The following is a 20,687-nucleotide window of genomic DNA, read 5'->3' on the forward strand; positions in this document are numbered from 1 at the left end:
ATGAGAGAATGAAGGAGAAAGCTGGTGCATGCGTGCGTGCGTGCGTGCGTGCGTGTGCGCGCGCGCATCTAAAGCCTGATATATCTTATTCCTCTCAGCTCGTCAAACTAGTAAATTGGAGCCTCTTCAGCGGCGTCTGCCGGATGCCCAGCTATTGTCCAGAGAACATGCAGCATGCACTACATTGGCTGTGTTAATTGTTATGAAGGAATGTGTCTAATCTCCTCATGTCTTCATGCAGTCACTAAAGCGGATCAAGCGGTCGGACCGTCGAGGTGCAGAGTCGGTGACGGAGGAGAAGTTCACAGTTCTGTTTGAATCCCAGTTCAGCGTCGGGGGCAACGAGCTGGTCTTCCATGTCAAAGTAATCAGAAAGGACATTTGACCTTTTTTTTTTTTTTACATCTAAACTGGCTATCTTGCTCCGTTATTGAATGGTCAGCTGTACTCCTTGGCCATCGGCTACTGATTTCATCTCCACTGTCTCGATCTCCTTTGGAAGACTTAAGATACTTAAATGAAATTTCTATGATGCATTACATTAGCCGTGTATTAATAAATGATCCGTCACTGTCCCTCGTCTGTGACCCGCAGACCTTATCGCTGCCTGTGGTAGTGATCGTCCACGGCAGTCAGGACAACAACGCCACAGCCACTGTCCTGTGGGACAACGCCTTTGCTGAGCCGGTGAGTTGGCTGCTCATGGATGTTTCCCATGAAGACCTTTTTATACCTTCCCATGTCAGGTGGTGACTGCAGCAAGTAATGGTTCCCCCTAATCTTGAAAAAGTGCTGATGAAGGTCTTGAAATGCCACATATCTGGATTTTGACTTTTTGTTTTCCTTAACTCTATACTGAACATATATACTGAACATATTATTATACATTGTTACTCTGAATGGACAGCTTGTTGTGTTTTTGTTAAATCGTGTCTGTTACAATTCAGAGTAATCTCCCCATATCTTTTAAAACATCAGTCAGTGGTGTATGTGGTGAGAGACGGCTGAACAAATATACTAAATCTATAGTCAGGATCTGAGCCTCCCTGCTTTTCTCCCTCCGTTGTGGCTCAAGGGTAGAGCAGGGTAGTCCTTCAATCACAGGATCGGCGGTTCAATCCCTGGCTCCACTAGTCCATGTCGATGTGCCCTTGGGCAAGACACTTAACCCCATATTTGTCCCGCAGGCTGTGCTGCCAGTGTATGAATGATTATTTAGAGTTCTGATGGCACCTTGCATGGCCCCTGTCATCAGTGTATGAATGGGTGAATGATGACATGTAGTGTTAAAGCTTTGAGTGGTCGGAAGAATAGAAAAGCTCTATACAAGTACAGTACATCTATCGTTTACCATCCTCAGGGCAGGGTGCCGTTCACCGTGCCAGACAAGGTGCTGTGGCCCCAGCTGTGCGACACCCTTGATATGAAGTACAAGGCAGAGATGCACAGCGGGCGTGGCCTGTCGGAGGACAACATGGTCTTCCTGGCACAGAAAGCTTTCACAAGCAGCAGCAACAACCCCGAGGACTCCCGCAGCATGACCATATCCTGGGCCCAGTTCAACCGGGTGAGGCCAGCTCTTCTCCACAGCTCAACAACTGCATGTCAAATTTTGACACATTTGGAATGTAAGGAACTGTGCTTTCACTACAGAGCCTGTCCTCCCATTGCACATTCCAAATAATCTGACGCACACGCTAGGGGTGGCAGATATGACCTAAAATTATATCACTGTATTTTTAAAAAAAAGATTTCGGGGATGTCATTATATTACGGTATTACAACATTAAAGGGATACTCTACTCAAAACATGATTCTACAAATGTTCACTTTATTGGCAATGCATATCTTATATGCATATCTTAAAAAATAATATGTGTTCCTCCATGTTACTCTAATTAAGAATAAAAATGTGATTTAGATCTACATGTGCTTTTGGAGGAGTAGTAGATGTAATGTGATTCATCAGAGTTGTGAGTGAACAGTGTTGCTGATAAAGACTATAAAGCTCAGCAATAAAGACTATTCATATTACCTTTCCTATACCTTTTACTACAGCCCAACTGTGATTTACATTACACTTAAAAGAATTAACATCTTTGCAGAAAGCTGAAGAACTAGTACTGTACAAAAGACACATGGACCATCTGCAGGGCGAGTGTGTAACCTTTCAGCAAAAAATACAGTGAAAATGATCTCATGAGGGCTGACAGTAGCAGGCAGGCTGTGTGAACACATGTGTAGGAGCTGCAGCACTTCAGTGACACACACACACACACACACACACAGTAAAAGCAACCAGAGTGGCATGGCTTCTTGTGTGCATGTAAACATTCTGATGGAGAACGTTTATTTTACAGGAGAGCTTACCGGGACGAAACTTCACCTTCTGGCAGTGGTTTGATGGAGTTGTGGAGCTCATGAAGAAACATCTCAAGCCTCACTGGAATGATGGGTAATGACTCATGCTGACTTTGTTTTTGCAAGAAACTGTTGACATCTAACTTTAAGAAAATTGACTTGGTGGTGCCTACATGACCCACAATGTAACGGGACCACTGGTGGTAGTTTTGGGTGTGCTATGTAGCCTGCAGCCTCTCTCCTCCAGCAGAGAGGAGGAGCTACAGGTCCAGTAAGCTCACCTCTTTCTTACGCCACACCTTTTCCATTTTCTTTATTTAATGTTTTATTGACACTCGGCATCAAACACATTTCCATAAAATTTGTTTCAAATATTGTATGCATACATCATCCCTTTGTTTGTCTGAAATGCCCCATTTCAAGATTTGTGACTAAAACTATGTGTGATGAGGGAGTGATCTTTTCTTTACCATATAATCATAGATTTGCAAAGGCAAATTTTGTCCAATGCGGTGTTACAAAGCCCAGTTTTCCCAGCGTGACACAAACATAATTCCAATTTATGATAATCCTATGCTGTTATCTTCTCTTTTGTAAATCCTAATGTGCATTTATGCATTTGGGCTCTCCGGTGACACAATGTACACTGAACATAAATACTTTTTGTTTTTGCTCCCATATTTTACAAGTTCAAAATAAAAGATTGAAGACCTTCTCTATGTTCACAAATGGCTTCTTGTTCTATCAGTACGACTAATACTTCCTTCAACTTTGAAGAATGGGCTCTCAACATAAAAAGCACAACTTTGTGTGAGTTTGTGTGTGAATGTGTGTGTTTCTAGGGCCATCCTGGGCTTCGTTAACAAGCAGCAAGCACAGGACATGCTGCTGTCCAAACCCAACGGCACCTTCCTGCTGAGATTCAGCGACTCTGAGATCGGAGGCATCACCATCGCCTGGGTGGCCGAGAACCCCAACAAAGCAGGTAGCAAACTGCTGGGCTGTTAAGGCCCTCTGACATGGAGTGTCGTTCTAGTTAATGAATCCTTTAGTAATATAACAGAGAACTGATTTTTGCTCTGTTGAAAAGTATTTAAAACATTTTTTTTTGTTCTAAGTCGGCCCTTAATACCCTCTGTGTGCTTCTATGTTCACACATGATAAAGGTTGTATATGTTCATGTCTGCAGCAGTATCACGTTAACCCTCGGTCTTTGGCTAGGTGAACGGCTGGTCTGGAATCTGTTGCCTTATACAACCAAGGACTTCTCCATTCGTTCCCTGGCGGACCGCATCAGTGACCTGAACCACCTTCTGTTTCTCTACCCTGACCGGCCAAAAGACGAGGTCTTCGCCAAGTACTACACCCCCCCGCTCTGTAAGTATCAGCAACACATCACTGCTTTGAGCCAAATACATCTGCAAATAAGATCAATGACATGAAGAATGCTTTTTTTGACATTAAAGGTGGAATGTGTAATGTGTAAGTAGGGGGCAGCTTTTCACCTCTACTACTCGGTCCAAACAATCCATTTACAGTCATCAGTAATGAAAACAGAGAGCTACTAACTAACAGCAGGGCGAGGATATGCAACATTCAGCGGAGATGCTGCTCTCTTATAATCTTTGGCCTGTAGTTTACATTCGCCATCTGTGTGTTTCCATTGACACGAACCAGATGCCTGTACTATGAAACAGGATTTGGGGTTAGCGAGGTAACGTCAGGGGTAGATCGCCATGGTAACGCTGTTGCGGAACACCTAATCTGCTGCGGTGAAGGTTATGCTCGAGATGAGAGATTAACTCTCATAAAAGCAGCGCCTGCTGACCAATCAAAGCTCGGTTTATGGATCGATAGAAAATATTAGACAAATGCAAAGAATTTAAAGTCATAACCCAGAGTACGAATAACACGGTTTGAACTGACCAATGCAGAGAGGACAGCTGGCAACAAATCACTGAATGTCTTTAAATGAACAGACTTCTAATATCTTGCTTTATCTAAAGCAAGATAGATCTGACAATATTTGAGCCTTTTCTTTCAGCTGCAGCCACGGTGGTGTGAAACAGAACTCTGTATATATTCTCCTGTCACATAGTCACTGAAGTGTGTCCACTTCTTAAACCGCGTGTTGCAGTGCGACGTGTCACAGTCGTGTCCCACAATCACAGACTGGACGTAGTGTCTTGCATTAGTTTTCTCTGGTTACAAGTTATGGAATGAAACTTCTTACGCAAATTATATTTTCATATTTATTTTTTATTTGCCCCCAAGCCCGTTTCACTCAGCCGGGGTTACAGCTGAAAGAACAAGGCTAAAATATTGTCACACACGCCACAAGAATACATCCAAGCAACAAGTGAATTTACCAGAATACACACATTTATAGTCCGATCTATCTCACTGATATTATAAATTCGCACAGTCAGCGATTTCTTTTCAGCTGTCCTTCCTGCATTTGTCAGTTTAAACGAGAGTGGGCGTCGTTTTCTCCTTTCTGCAACTTTGGCTTTAATCCAATAAACAAACTAACTGTATTATTGAAAAGCCCGCGGGACAGCTCTACTTCTTGGTCCTCTCATGATGGACCGAGGACAGACTGGACACTGCAGTGACTGACTATCGTCTCTCCAGGTTCAAGTGGTATTACAAGACAGGACGGGCTGGGGCTAGCTGGTTAGCATGCTAATTACAGTAGATATCTGCAACACAACACATAGAGATGTGTTGACACAACATGCACACTGTAACCTTCACATTGTGTTCTGATCTTACACATTGCACCTTTAACTTATTTTCATATCATGTTTAACTGGTGTCTCAGCAGGCGTTAGAAGCGTACGCTGGTGGAGTGAGCTCAGTACATGGATGGCACTGTAAAGTTGAAATTATGCAACAACAATGTCGTTTTTAAGACAGTGTCTCTCTCTTGCAGCAAAAGCAGTGGACGGATATGTAAAACCGCAGATCAAACAAGTTGTGCCAGAGTAAGTTTTTATTTATTTTATTTTCCTCTTGTCCATCAAAAGGACGGAACTGAACAAGTAGAAAGTTCCTAAAGTTTAATGAGAATTTGGTATTTCAATCCCAAAAAGTCGATGCAGCACACCTCCATCTCAGTCAATGAGGGCAGAGCATTCAGAAAGTTGTCACCTCCCTTCCCCTTTTCACATTCTGTCATGTTGCAGCTTTATGCTCAAATACCTTCAACTCATCTATTGGCAATGTTTGCCATGCTGTTAAGCCGGGAACGACCCCCAGAAGCCGGGGGTCTTATCAAGGTTGAGGGAAAGCTGCACAGAGCAAAGTACTGAGATGTCCTGCATGAAAACCTGGTCCTGAACTGGCCGAAGGTTCACCTTACTACAGAACAATGACCCAAAGCACACAGGAAAGGCTCGGGGAGAAATCTGTGAATGTCCTTGAGGACAGACCTTAAAATGGATGTCCACTGAGGATCTGCAGAGAAGTATGGCAGAAACCCCCAAATCCAGATGTGCAAGGCTATAATCGCTGCCAAGGGTGCTTCAACTAAGTACTGAGTTCAGGGTCTGAATACTAATGTCAATGTGAATTTTTCTTTTCCTTTTTAATGCATGTGCAAAAACGTACTCTACTGGCTTTGTCATGAGGAATTAAGTGTAGGTTGATGAGAGGAAAAACTTATTGAAATCATTTAGCACGAGGCTGAATGACAAAAAGTGAAGCGGTCTGAATAGTTCCTGAATGCACCGTATACATGCCGTTTTAATTGTGTTGCAACTGCACAATGTGCAGTTTTAATGAGTTCCTATATTGTTAGACCATAAAAGCATGGAGGCAACTAACAGCAGCTGATATTGATGCTATGAGATCAAGACGAGACCAACAACACAGTTAACACTGGCTACTAATTTGGGATTTTCACTTTCCTGAAGCTTTGAATTTAGTTTAAAAAGAAATGTAGTCGGCCCAATACAAATTTTTGAGCGACGCCTGCCAGCCAAAGTGGTCAGTCAGTAGGGCTGGTGCAGACGTTTTAGTTGCTGTAATAACGTGTGGACATGTCTCTGGTAGATTCACCACCCCCAACCCTGAACCCAGAGGAGGAACTCCTACGTTCATGGACCAAACAGCTTCTCCCTCTGTGAGCCTCCCCAACAACTTTGGTGTCTACCCTTCTATGTGAGCACTCTCTTTGACATCCGTTCACTCCAGAGGAGACCCTGCACACGCTACACTCAAGGGGGTCTCTTTTACTTCATTAAGAATACTTTTGATACTTACATTTTGATTATAGTATTGATGTACTTTTGCTTATTTGTTGTGTTATAGTATTGCTGCTGCTACTTAAAGTGGCTATAACATGTATATCTTTTTTGATAATGCATGTATAAATGACAATGTGACGATCAGCTGCAGCTCCTCTTGACTTTACGGAGCTTCACAATGAGCTTCAGCTTGTTGTTCAGCTGTCGGGTCTGAAACGGTTCACTCTCACCGCTCTCACAGCGTTGTTTGGTTTTCAGAGACAAAGCTGTAAAAACTCTGTACTCTACCCGCTCAGCAGCAAGCAGCAGACAGACACAGATGGAGACCAGCTGGGGGAGTTGGTAGAGACCAAAACTTACATTCATCATGTGAACAAAAACACTGCTCTTGATAGATGATAATGTTGCTCCGTAACTGTCTGTAAACAAGTACACCATCCATTATCTGAACTCACAGAGATCCGATAATATGACAGATGTTGGTTTGAGGTAGTAGTTTCTGGTTTATATGTTTTGTTTTGTTATTTTGAATGTACTGTGACAGATTATATACAATACTGTATGTGCTAGCTGATATATATTTTCCTTCATGAAAGTGTGGCCCCTGTCTCTGCTGTTGTCCCGTCAGGAGTGACACCATTCTGGATCCAGATGGAGACTTCGACCTGGAGGACACGATGGACGTGGCCCGCCATGTGGAGGAGCTGCTCCGCAGGCCTATGGCCAACCAGTGGAGCAGTCAGCAGTCCTGAACCTGCCCAACACCTTCAGGTCTCCTCCATCTTATCTTAACATCTTAACAGAAACACCCACAAACTGCAACTTAAATGCTGAAAAATGTAATCTCTTCTCTACTAATGGAAGTCATTTTTATTAGTATCTAGTAAATCCAGAAAATTCTTTAAGTCTTAACGTAAGACTATGTAGCTTTTGTTAGCCTCTGTGGTATTCAGAGGATGATGGCAAGTTCAATGTGCCTTCATTTCCCAAGATTCTCTGGAGTCGGTCGTCTTAAAGACGTCCTCATTAGAGGAGCTGTGTGTGGTACAGTGGAGCTGTTGCTCTGTCATTAGCTTAGCGGTGACTTCAACCTTAAGACAGGACTAAACCTGTGTTGTTGTTTGGTCTAAACCCAGCTGCTGTGTCCTATGGAGGCTTAACTTAGACCTGCTGTAGGCCAGGTTTAACGTAAATTTACCTTAAAGGTATCCTGTGCAGTTTTTGACCACCAGTAGCACTCATGTTTTAATGAATGGGTCCCCATTAAGGGCAACACAATGCAAAGATCTGTTAATGTTGTAGCGCTTTCAAACTGATCTTAGAAACGCACTAATGCGCCGGCTAAGGCATGCCAGCAACTAAACATGGATGTAAACAATGCAGGTTTGTAAAACATCTGCACGTTTTATGAGGAAATTCATTCAACACATTAGTTGGGTCTCAAGTATGCACACACCAATTTCTTTAATTCCCCTTTTCTGAGAATAATGAGCATCCAGCAGTGTTCTGCTGAGTTTCTTAATCATCCTCGTATCGACACAGCAGTCGGGTTCAGCTGAGCACAAAGCTGTGTTTTAAACACTCTGCAAGTTCTGGTTCAGCTGAACCCGTGCTAACAGCTAAGCTAGTCAGAGGCTCGGTGACGCAGCAGCTTTGAGTAAAACCACCAGGATGTTTTCTGTAGCATGCTAATACATAGCATACATTAGCTACAAGTCACACTAGACCAGACAAACTATTGTGTGTTGAGCTGAACAAGGCTGAATGTATCCCACATGAACTCAACCTCTCGTAAGAGAATGATTTGTTTTATTCTTTCAGAGGTTACATAGTCTGGTTTCAAGTACTGAAAATGGAATTCTAAATCTGCTACCGCTATTGTTTGGTTCTTTTTGTATATTTCATAATATTTTATATTGCTGCCATTCTCTGATGTTCTGGATCTACAGTGCCTTAAAGCAACATGTTCCAATGGTCACAGACATGGATATCTTCTATAGATGCCATCATTTGGTCTCATGAAGTCAATGAGTGCTTATTGATTTTCACACTTTCACAAGTCTGATTTTGTTTTGTTTTTTATTGTCAGATATAATTTTTAAACCAAATGTTGGTTTATTATGATCATTTGAACTGATACTGTCATTGTTTTTTACTTTACTAAATATCCTAATATCCATTAGAACATGAAATGCATCCTTGTGGTTTACCAGTAAAATCTAATTTTACAGTTTGAAAATAAGTAAATATTGTCACATAAAATCTGGGGGTGGCAACGATGGACAAACCAGCAAGAGTGCGCTAGATTTAAACTGAGAGCCAGCCCAGTGTTGCCAACTGTTTCCCAATGAAAGCAGCTAGCAGCACTGGCTGTAAAGTCACTAAATCTCTCAAGTCATCAACACTGACAGCCGTCCCTTCAGGCCATAATGATCATTATGAACGTAAACGAGGAACACGGCTACTGTTGGTGCTCACAGCTGGTAAGCTAAGAGCAATGAGTGAACGCAGGTAGACAGACAGACAGACAGCAACCCAGCCAATCATTACATTCGGGACGAATAAAGAAGTTCAGAACTATCCCATACATATTAATAAACATTAATGCATCGTAGAGTTTATCCATTTGTTTATGAAACTGCTCACTCATTGTAACAATCTGTTGTCTACTTATTCCACCTCCATCAGGATGAGTTGTTGGCCTCGCGTCAGTGCAGTTGTCCTTTTGAAGTGTGTTTTAGAGCCATGTTTCTGAACCCAGTAGTGGTGTTTAAAGGACTGCACTCTCTCCGTGAGTTATTAATCATGATGTAACCCAATGAGTTGAAGTGGCCGCCATGTTGTTTCAATCCACTAATGCACTGAATTAGCTGCCTGACACATTTCTGTCTTAACCCATCAGAGCTTGACACTTCACCGAGAGCCGAAAGGTAAACTGAATCATTTTCAACAACAGGCTGATAGAATATTTGAATCCAGTCCTGAGCAGCTGAACCCAGACCCAGTGGGTGACAAACTGATGTGCATGAGTGATGCACTGAATCAACTCCAACATCTGATATTGCTTTCTGGAGGTCGGACTGTGACAGTTGCCGTGACATGTTGATGGAGGATCTTAAACATGGGCCATGTACTAATATATGTTGTCAAATGGAACCTTAAAGTTACTGTGAGGAACTTTTAACTGGTTATGAAACTGTCTCAATTTGATACTGATGCCTCTAAATCAGTGATTCTCAACTGGTGGGGAGTGACGCAAAAGTGGGTCGCGGACTCATTTTCAGTGGGTGGCGGGCCTTTGCCTGGAAAAAAATATATATATTTTGAAGGGGATTTTTATGTAGCAGAGTGCCTTCTATTCACACTCCTTAACAATATTTGGCCTTGCCTTGTAATGAAACTGAAAACTGTACCTCTATCAAATGACACTATAAGTAGGTGAATTGAAGACATGTCGGATGACATCAAACGGACCACAGCTCAAAATATGGCAAGTGGTCATTTTGCATTACAAATGGTCGAATCTACAGACATAACAAACAAAGCAGTTTTACTCATTTACGTGAAACATGTGTGGGACGGGGACTGACAGGAACAATTTCTCTGCACAAGGACAATTTCAGCTCAGGTTCAAACTGCTCCATCTTTACATTAAATACATTTGAGAAGTTGAAAATGTTCCTCGATTTGGGTCGCGGCTTGTCATTAAGGGGTGATGGTGGGTCCTGCAGCCAGACCAGTTGAGAACCACTGTTATAAATGACCTTCATGAGTAAACGAGACCATTAGAGAGAAGATTACAGCTATTCTTGATGCTTGTCGTCGGTGATGCGGTCATGCATGTTCACCAGAACTCCAGTCCACCCAGATCCGGCTTCACTGCAGCCTTTGACCTGCAGTCCCAGAGAGAGGAGGAGAGCAGCAGCGTCTACTCCTCCTCCAGGAGCAGAGCTTCTCATTAAATTAGTCATTTAGCGGATGCTTTCATCCAAAGACTTTCAGATTCTATCACACCGTAGGCACAACTACGGGAGCAATTTTAGGGGTTAAGTGTCTTGCTCAAGGACACATCAACATGCGACTAGTGGAGCCGGAGCCGGGGATCGAACCATCGATCCTCTGATTGAAGGACAGCCCTGCTCTCCACTTACACTTAGCCACGGTTGACCCCTCCACGGTCATTCTCTCTGCTCCTCCGGTCCCCACTGGGAACCGACACCACGCTGCCGGAGACCCAGGCCGTATTGAAGGGCCCGCTGTAGGAAATGGATGCTAGGGAGAACCTGAACCAGGACTGATCGTGGTAGACTCAGACCCCTGCTTCAGTAAAATGAGTGCTCATAAACACTACCACCTTTGTCCACAGGGACCGCCAAAATCAACACAAAAGGGAAGTTCCTCGTAGTAACTTTAAGTTCTTTGTGTGTGCCCAGTCAGTGGATTCGTTTGGGAGAATGCTCATACCTCATACTTTGTAATACTACTTTCAGTCAGAAGTAGTGTTGATCATGTGTTCATCACTGCTGAAAGTGCCTGAGTCTAATCGTTGTGTCAGATCTGGATGAATTTCATCACCAGGCTGAATCCTGCTCTGCGTACAAAGCTTTTTTTCTACATTCTTAGTAATGATCTTCAGTAATTGTTTGGTATCTGTGACGCCTTAGTTTGGAGATACGGAGGTTCTGCAGATCTGTCTGTGCCTTGTGGGTTGTTAAGGGACATTTTAAACCATCGCCATTCACGCTGCACTACTACTGTACCAGCCTCAACCTAGGAATGTCTTCTCCCTTTTAGCAAACACAACTCGCCCGGGATGAAAGTTAACACAGTAAACCTCAAGAAAACTCACTGTGAAATAAATGGTAAAAATCAACCAAATAATACCTGATGACTGGAGTGTAGATGGGAGGCCTTTCTAGCTCTCACCTTTGCCTCTTATGCTTTTTGTTATATCTTTGGTAAATAAAAGCTGAAACACAAACTTGCAAAAGCGAACACGCACTTTGATGCTCACACCAGCAGTAAGCTGGATGTTTATGCTAATTCAGTCTTTGAATCAGCGTGATGTACGTTTGTCTTCAGTGTAATTAACTTTTCTAGCTCACTGCTGCTGTGTGTTGGCTTCTGTGCAGCCTGTGGTCTGTATGGGAGCTTTGTATTTACTTCCACGTGTGCAACATTTTGCTGGAAGTTTGATGTTGGGATTTCGGACTTGAAAATAAAACTTTTTTTTAATGAATTGTATCCCACTGTGGTTTATTTGTTATTGTTTTGTATCGTCCCCCTGTTCCAAGCACTGTACTGTCAAGTGTCGCTTCAGAGTCCGATACAATACTTGTCCAGCTGGAGACCACTTTGCACGTAGGTTTTGCACCTTTTGCATTCTAATTTAGAATCATTTCTTTTTTAGACTATTTCAGAGTTTATTTTAACCTGCGTTCTTGTAATGAGTTGAATGAATGCAGAGCTGAGAGTTCACTCTACTCAATAAGTACAGTTTCTAAACATGATGAGCATATTCAGATTTCTCAGCATTCACTGTTTGAGAAAAAGAGCCTTCTTTTTTATTGTTTGAAGAAAACGTACATGTATGATGGAAATGTGCTGTGTGTCTGTAACACATGCTAAGCTACATCATGGGTTTTCACAGTAGTAATAACTAAACTATGGTGAAGGTTAGTAGTGATTGATATTGATGAGTGGAGAAAGTATTAAGCTCCTTCACTTAAATAAATTAAAGATACCCCATGGCACGTAAAAGTACTGCATTCATATTTTTATGTAGTATCACCAAATATACTATACAAAGTACTTGTTCTGCAGAATGGCACCCTCAGATGTCTATGTATAATACTTAATTTAATGTAATGTGTATATGTAAAGGGAAGAAAAGAACAAGAACTTGAAAATTGTACATTACCACATTAACCATAACATGGATGCTGTAAATACAATATTATATAATAATATAGGTCTGCAACCTTCAGTAAAGATGTACATTTACAGGAAGTAAAGTACAATGTTGAGGTACTCAAACTTTCTTTCTACATTTAACAACTAAAGTCACTAAGATGTTACACAAATAAGATATGATCATCTTATGTAATCTACAAATAAAGATTACATGATCAATAAATCATAACACTGTGTGCTGTTTTCCTTTAGCTGTCGCATGCGATGTCACTTGATGCGAGAGTTGTTTGCTTACGGGGTGTAGCAGTTGTGTACTCTCTTTTGCGCTGTGTTTTGATTCAGGTACACTTGATATCTTTTTGGACTCCAACCAGCGGTTTATTCACTGGACAGCATACAGTAGACACGTCTGGTAACAGACAGAATCATATCAGGTGTCTCACAGCCCACCTCGTGGTAACGAGCTCCGCGAACTGCCAAAGCAAAGAAACGCATGCTTTAGCTAGCTGTTGGTTAGCATGTTACTAATGCTAAATGAAGTTATCAGTGTAAAGCAGCAGACTGGTCACCGAAAGCGGGGCCAACCACTCGAGTCTGCAGGGGCCCAGCAGGGGGCGCTCACAACACACTTGTCTCCGTGGGAAACTAATGATACTACATTGTAAATGATATTTACAGAAATAAAGGAGGAAATAACATGAAGATGATATGGATTAGTAATAACTTAAATTCACAGTAAAATGAGCAAATAATGACCAGTGATGGCAAGTGGAATTGTTAACTCTGTTACATGAGCAAAACATGTATGCATGTGCCCCATCGAGCTGTTATCACATTTGAAGTGAGGACTAATGGGGGAGTAACACGTAGATATTAGCCTCACAACTACGTCAGCTGTTATCAGAAGAACCTGTTTCTAGTATGTACTCTCTCTGTCCCTTCGCCTGGATTTGCAATTGGAACACAATGAAAGAGTAGCCCTTAAACAAGCTAACATGCTAACCATCTGTCCTCGTTGGTGTTTTGAACTTTGTTTCAGGAGTGATTCAATGATCCACCAAGTCACAAGGTTTTCACCTTGTGCTTTTACATGATCACATGGCATCAAGCCTGTACCTGAAATCAGGCCACTTCTGTAATATTTCTATCACGTGACAGACTGGTCACATGACAAACAGTGGCTTCTCAGAGGAATTTGTTTTATGGGAACTGCCTCCTCTGATTGGCCGTGAGTTATAATCGAGGCTGCACACTCTCTCTGATTGGCCAGCAGAAGCAGCGCTTCCTGGTTCTATGCAAATGAGGAAATAGAGTTGCTTTTAAACCTGCGCTACGGTGGGAAACTCTGGCTTCACTTGACCGGGGGTTCAAAATGTCACCTAGTAGCAGCTGTGCTCCGGTCCTGGTCGTCGTGTTCTGTCTTTTTGTAACTGCCTTTTGTAAATTCCCCTCGTTGGACCACATCAAACCGAAAGCCAGCGACGAGGCGCAGGGCAGAGCGGTGGTGGAGCTGCTGAAGCGCCTGCTCGGGACCAGGTCCACGGAGTTCATCGTGTCGGTCAACAGCAGCCTTTCCAACGACAGCCTGGATGTGTGTGAGCTCAGGTCCACTAAAGACAACAAGATAGTCGCTACGGGCAGCACCGGAGTGGCCGTGGCTTCCGGCATTTACAACTATCTGAAATATTTCTGCAACTGTCATGTTTCCTGGTCCGGTGACCAGCTGGATATGCCTCGTCCTCTGCCAAAGCTCACCGGCGTCCTGCGCATCAACACCCCGCATAGGTCAGTGACCCGCCGTGTATACTGGCTCGTACGTTAATGCACGTTTCCAGGACACCGAGCAGAGCTTATCTCACTGAAATTCAGTGGAAATGTTCGACTTTTCACATTAGCAAAGTTTAGCAATACGACACCCGCTCATGAGTGAGTATGCAAACTACTACACATCAGTTACTAGCAGCCAAATGACTACTTTGTTCATGTCGAAGTTAACAGAAGACCTTCAGAGTAACGGGGTGTGAACACTTAAGTCCTGTACTTAAGTACACGTTTGACGTTACATTACTTTCACGTTGTTATTAGGTACTTCTGAGGACCTTAACTTGGACGAGATATTAAAAATGAATTATTGAATCAAGAAAATGAAAATGCTTCTTATAGAGTAATGCGTCTCTAGTAAACTAATAATGTAGTATAGACTGTCTATCGATTGGTGGATAGATGGATACTTTAATGATTGCAAAACGTTTTGCAGGATTGTTCTCATATGACAGTATTATTGTTCCATTTTGGCAGAGAGAGAGAGGGCTATTGAGCTTTACAAATATAAGCTACATGTGCTATAAATACATAAGGTGCCACACTCTGCGTTCCTCTGATTTCAGTAAATACTCTGTGTAAGCTCCGACTGCAAATTCACTGACATCAGCAAAACACCAGCAACCAGCACCTCCTCCTCTCAGTGGCAGTCAGAAGAAGTCACCAGATAGAGGAGCCCTTCCTGTTAAAGTCCCACTTCCTGAATAACCAGCTGCCATGAGAGTCATAGAGGTGCTGTGATAGCTCCTGTTTTAAATTAGAGCAGCTAAGAACACCTGACTTTCCATACTTCCCAGTAAAAAAGAAAACTCACAAAGTGGATTCATCATGAGAACTTGTGATGTCAACCTTTGTGAAAGAGGATACCATTCCATATGTGTTTGAATTGTCTGTACAGTGACCCCAGCCCCCTCCGCTGCAGCGCGGTACAACAGAACCCACGGCTGGGTCACGCATTACCTTTCATTGTTTATTGTGGGCACTATGGACACTTGTGCCACAGCCTAAAGGACCCTTTCCTTTCAATTATCTGTTGTGCATTAGTGCTGCATCAGCTCGCCACAGTTATGTCATGTGCACAATCGTTCGATTGGGAAAGCCACAGCAAGCATGGCACACTTTAGTTTTGCCATGACTATAACTTTTAGCCATTTACCATCTGCAGGAAACTATAGGTTTAGGTTACAACAGTGCTGATGTTATTTGAACTAGACGCCATGTTATGTGACAACAACTTCAATAAGAATTGACAGTTACTAGAATCTCAAGCAATATGCACATCACAAATACACATAAATGTTGGAGTAGGTGTAATGAGTAAACTAGTGACTTCTATTGTGAAACTGGATCTGTCAACTTGGTTTTAACCTTCAGTTCATTTTCTATTGTATTGTCTCGCTGTACATCGACATCATAGTCATTCATAATAGAAAGACGCATTATTGACTTGTTTGCAGCGCTAAACTGTTGGTTTAGGGGGAAATGTACGCTGCAATACCGCTACTGGGCAACATTATAAGCAAGGCTGAGCACTCGTATCCAGTTATTATTGTACATCCACGGTTTAAAGTCAGCACTTTCTGTAAGCCTCGTAGTCATCGTTTGAATTTTAGCTAATGGGGAGCATTTCACTGTCCAAACACTGCGACTCAGCATTGTTCCATTAAGTGCATATGCTTTGTGGTTTGTAGTTTAGTAATGGGTTTAGGATTATTATTATTCCCTTTATTGCATACACTGTTAGGTATTTTATCTCATTTGAACATGTCGTTTTTATAGTACACTATATATTTGTGTGTTTGTATCTAGATTCCGGTATTACCAGAACGTCTGCACTTTTAGCTATTCCTCTGTGTGGTGGGACTGGCCGAGATGGGAGAGAGAGATCGACTGGATGGCACTCAATGGAATCAATCTGCCGCTGGCTTTCACTGGCCAGGAAGCCCTGTGGCAAGAGGTAAGAGCGGAGAGCAGAGACTGAGAGTGATCGTGCTCTTTACAAAATCTACATTACACCACAAGAACGCTGGTAAAGACGGCTCTTAGCATCAGTGTTATGTATGTTCCATCATCTCCTGTTAAGCCTTCTAAAATGATCACGTTTGGCAGGAACGTTTTATATGTTGATTCAGGGGTTAAGCAGCTATATAGTTAAGTTTTGCAGCAAGTTCAGAGATGTGTTATTCTCAGAGAAATAAGCAAAATCAGAAGAAGGGGAAGTGATTCTGAGAGATGTGAGGACAGTCATTAAAGAGGAACTACTCCCATTTTCTAAATCCATCCATGTTATTCCTATGGTCTTAGACAGTCATCGAGTATAAAGTGTGGAGCTGCTCCATAGACTATGAATTGGGAGAGATGTCCTTGAGCACCAGGGGAATGCTCTGACTACATGTTACCTTTTCTGTTTCACAGCTGACAGCACTACAATAGAATTAGAACAGACATTGTGTGGGTCTCCCATTCATTGTACACTTCATACTTGATTTGACTTACTTCTCTGGTTTCTGGCCTTGAGAGAGACTAGCTCATGTTCACATTAAACTTTACTAGGCCATGGAAAAACCATATTGGAATTCTTTATCTTCCCCTTTTTAATACGAGCAGGAAGATAATTTATATCTCAATTTGACCTGTGCAACCTAATGTCTTAGAAGCAGATACATGTTGATTGATATGTGCAGCAGCATGTGGACGGACGTCAATTCATCTACTTGTTGTGTACCTTTCAGGTTTACCAAGCTCTTGGGTTGAACCACACAGAGATTGAAGAGTTCTTCTCGGGCGCGGCATTTCTGGCCTGGAACCGTATGGGAAACCTTTTCAGGTTCGGTGGGCCTCTGCCACAGTCCTGGCATGTGAACCAGCTCTACCTCCAAGTACTGAAACCTCCTTGCTTGTCAATGCAGTGGGAAACCACTATGTGTAGAATCAGGACATTTCTGACTGGCACCACTGAGTGGTAGCATTAAACCCTGAGACTGGAAGCAGCACATAGACTGCACCAGCTGTTACATGGATTGTCTTAGTTTTCAATTTACAGACACTCAGAAAAATGTAAAGGAACTGTAACCACATCGCTTTTCTGCATATAGTGGCTTCAGTTTGGACACTTGGGTTTTCGTTGTCATTCCTATTGTTTATGGTAACTCACTTTGTATAAAGCATCAGTTGAGCTCTTGATACGCAGTGACATAGTGAAAACAAACCCCCAGGTTGGCCAGATCATCTAAACCTCTTTATTTGGTGGTAATATTAAAGGTGAACACAACTGAAATGTTGCGATAACCCTCATTGAACAGAAAAAACAGCGTACACACAACTACACTGATGATCCAAACTGTTAGTTGAAAACATCCGAGTAACTATGAACACCCTGCGGCTTTTGTTTCCAGCCTGTTGCATGTTTCTTGCCCTTTCTGACTAGGAGTAATGGCCAAAATGAGGCCCAGGTTGTCGTTTAACCACAGTTATCCTTTTAAAGGCCTTGTATCTCTTTTAAAGGCCATCTATTATTGTGGATAAAATCATGTGCATGTTTAAAATGTTTGCTGATGAATTTCAGCATGCCAGCTGCCTTGGACTGAATCCTCTCACGACTTCTTCTTGTTTTGCAGTTTAAAATCTTACAGCGCATGAGATCCTTTGGCATGGTTCCTGTGCTGCCAGCCTTCTCTGGCAACATTCCCAAGGGAATCCTCAGGTGACTCAAGCTTGTTTATGTTCCAACATATCAGAATTATATACAGGCTGATACCAATGGTGATATTTAAAGTCCTGGTTCAAGTCCTATCAACCTAAATGTTGATTGAACTTGCGCTGTTATTCTCATTGGCCCCTCTCTATAATGAGCTTCTCACCATGTCTTTGAGTTTGGCCATACAGATTTGGTATAAACATTTTTGCCTTCAGACACTTTGTATGAACTAGTTCATTTCATGCATACTCTAGCCTTGAGGAAACATATCTAGGAAGATTAAGTTGGGCATTTCTCTTCAACTTAGGTTGCTTCCAGAGTCTGTACGTTCTGTTTACTCCACTTCTGTGTCCCACTTCCTGATTCTTTTGAGAGAGCCCGTCTGTGAGGATATGGCTAGGGAATATTTTGGTCAAAAGCTTTGGGTCTCTGAAGTGTTTCTTGTATTTCAGGCTGTATCCAGAAGCCAATGTAACCAGATTGAGGCCCTGGGCTCAATTCAACTGCAGCTACTCGTGCTCCTACATCTTAGACCCTCGCGACCCACTTTTCCTCCGGATCGGTTCCCTTTATCTGTCTCAGGTGGTCAAGCAGTTTGGTACAGATCACATCTACAACACTGACACCTTCAATGAGATGAGTCCACCCTCCTCTGACCCCACCTACCTGTCTGCAGTCAGTCGCTCTGTCTTTGCCTCAATGACTGCAGGTGAGTGTCTGAGTGACTAATATCCAGTTCACGTTGCAAGTTTTAAATCCAATAGTGGTCGTAGTGCTGGTATTTTGGGTAACAAGTACAATAATTGCCCTAGTTTGATGACCCATGTGTGACCCCCCCCCCCTCGCGCACACTGCTGGTTTCCAGCCATGTTCGAGAACTGTGCCCTTCTTGTCCCTCATCCAAATCTCCATTTTTTTTTTTTCTCCCCAGTTGATCCTCAGGCAATTTGGCTGATGCAAGGCTGGCTGTTCTTCAGTGACGCAGCGTTCTGGAAGCCGGCTCAGATTCAGGCCCTGCTACACGGAGTGCCCCTCGGAAGGATGATCGTGCTGGACCTGTTTGCAGAGACCGAGCCAATTTTCTCTTACACCAAGTCTTTCTACGGACAGCCCTTCATCTGGTGCATGCTGCAAAACTTTGGGGGCAACAGTGGATTCTTTGGCACAGTGGAGAGCATCAATTCAGGGCCCTTCAAAGCCTTACACTTCCCAAACTCCACTCTGGTGGGCATAGGCATGACGCCGGAGGGCATCGAGCAGAATCCTGTGATGTTCGAATTGATGAGTGAGCTGGCGTGGCGCAAGGAGCCCGTCAACTTGTCCAAGTGGGTGTCGCTGTATGCAATACGCCGCTACGGCAGCACACAGGAGAACCTGACCGCCGCATGGAGGCTCCTATTCGCCAGCGTCTACAACTGCACTGTGCCACATTACCGAAACCACAACCATAGCCCACTGGTGCACCGGCCCTCTTTTCGCATGAATTCTGGTGTCTGGTATCACCCATCTGATTTGTACAAAGCCTGGAAACTGATTATGGAGGCAGCTCCATCTCTCATGTCCAAGGAGACTTTCCGGTACGACCTTGTGGATGTGACTCGGCAGGTCCTACAAGTCCTGACGACTTCCTTTTACCAGGATATCGTAGAGGCCTTCCAGAAACAAAAGCTGCCAGAGCTGCTGATTGCAGGCGGGGTGCTGGTCAATGATCTCTTGCCTGAACTTAATCGTTTGCTGAGCAGCGACCGCAACTTCCTGTTGGGGACATGGCTGGAGCGGGCCCGATCCTTAGCCCTAGATGAGAAGGAGGCGCAGCTCTACGACATGAACGCCAGAAACCAGCTGACCCTATGGGGTCCCAGTGGTGAGATTCTGGACTACGCCAGCAAAGAGTGGGGAGGTCTTATGGAGGACTACTACGCCCAGCGATGGGGCCTTTTCGTTCACACCCTGGTAGAGTGTCTGGACAGCGGACGACCATTCAAGCAGGACGCCTTCAACCAGGAGGTTTTCCAGGTAGAAAAGGGATTCATTTACAACGGCCGCACGTACCCAGCCAAGCCTCAGGGAGACACGTACGAGATCGCCCGCAGGATCTTCCTCAAGTACTACCCACAGGCCTTGAAGACACTATAGTGAGCAGAGACACCATTTTGGAGAAAAAAACCTCAAGTCGCAGCAAGAAGAATGTCGTCCTCCTCCACCTCCAGTTTTCCATGGCTGTCCCAAAACGTTTTGATGTAGAAAATCTAACAGCCTGAATTTTGCAGGAACAATCTGTTTTGCACATGCAGTAAAATCAGTCTTGGATAGTTGTGCATGTTGCAGGAGAAAAAATGATTTTCACTTAACATTCACACTGATTAAATTTCCAATCCAATGGAATTCATATGTGAGTGTCTTGGTACTGTTTTTGATTCCACTGCTCTGAAAACAAAAGCGTTTTTGGAAATGCGCATATTACCTTTTCCAGAGTTAGATGAAGAGATGGATTTGAATCTCATGCCTGTGTGATAAGTATGGAGCTGGAGTCTGGATTTGATTAGCCTAGCTTAGCATAAAGACTGCAAGGGGGGGACTGTTAGCCCGGCTCTGTCCAAAGTAAGAACAAGACCAAAGCTGCGTTTTTTCACAGTGTATATTGT

The 20,687-nt window shown here is 43.2% G+C and overlaps 2 protein-coding genes across 3 annotated transcripts; both read left to right on the forward strand.

Annotated features, from left to right (window-relative positions):
* Nucleotides 1-26: 26 nt before the first annotated feature.
* On the forward strand, nt 27-9,500 carry LOC116401563 (signal transducer and activator of transcription 5B-like). 2 transcript variants are annotated; one of them, XM_031880025.1, is made up of 9 exons: nt 27-364; nt 595-687; nt 1,361-1,567; nt 2,361-2,455; nt 3,204-3,346; nt 3,583-3,738; nt 5,297-5,348; nt 6,418-6,487; nt 7,240-7,326. In XM_031880025.1, the coding sequence occupies exons 1-9, from the start codon at nt 236-238 to the stop codon at nt 7,243-7,245; spliced, it is 951 nt and encodes a 316-aa protein (XP_031735885.1). In that variant the 5' UTR covers nt 27-235; the 3' UTR covers nt 7,246-7,326. The 2 variants fall into 2 exon arrangements, with proteins under 2 accessions (XP_031735885.1, XP_031735884.1); XM_031880024.1 differs by having other exon boundaries at nt 28-364; nt 6,418-6,525; nt 7,240-9,500.
* Nucleotides 9,501-13,612: 4,112 nt separating this feature from the next.
* LOC116401564 (alpha-N-acetylglucosaminidase-like) lies at nt 13,613-20,431 on the forward strand. Its single transcript, XM_031880026.1, has 6 exons — nt 13,613-14,309; nt 16,155-16,302; nt 17,078-17,224; nt 17,963-18,048; nt 18,495-18,751; nt 18,974-20,431. The coding sequence occupies exons 1-6, from the start codon at nt 13,897-13,899 to the stop codon at nt 20,176-20,178; spliced, it is 2,256 nt and encodes a 751-aa protein (XP_031735886.1). The 5' UTR covers nt 13,613-13,896; the 3' UTR covers nt 20,179-20,431.
* The last annotated feature ends 256 nt before the right edge of the window (nt 20,432-20,687 follow it).

The sequence above is a fragment of the Anarrhichthys ocellatus genome, unplaced genomic scaffold, assembly GCF_004355925.1.
Source record: "Anarrhichthys ocellatus isolate YVR2014 unplaced genomic scaffold, GSC_Weel_1.0 scaffold530, whole genome shotgun sequence".
NCBI lineage: Eukaryota > Metazoa > Chordata > Actinopteri > Perciformes > Anarhichadidae > Anarrhichthys > Anarrhichthys ocellatus.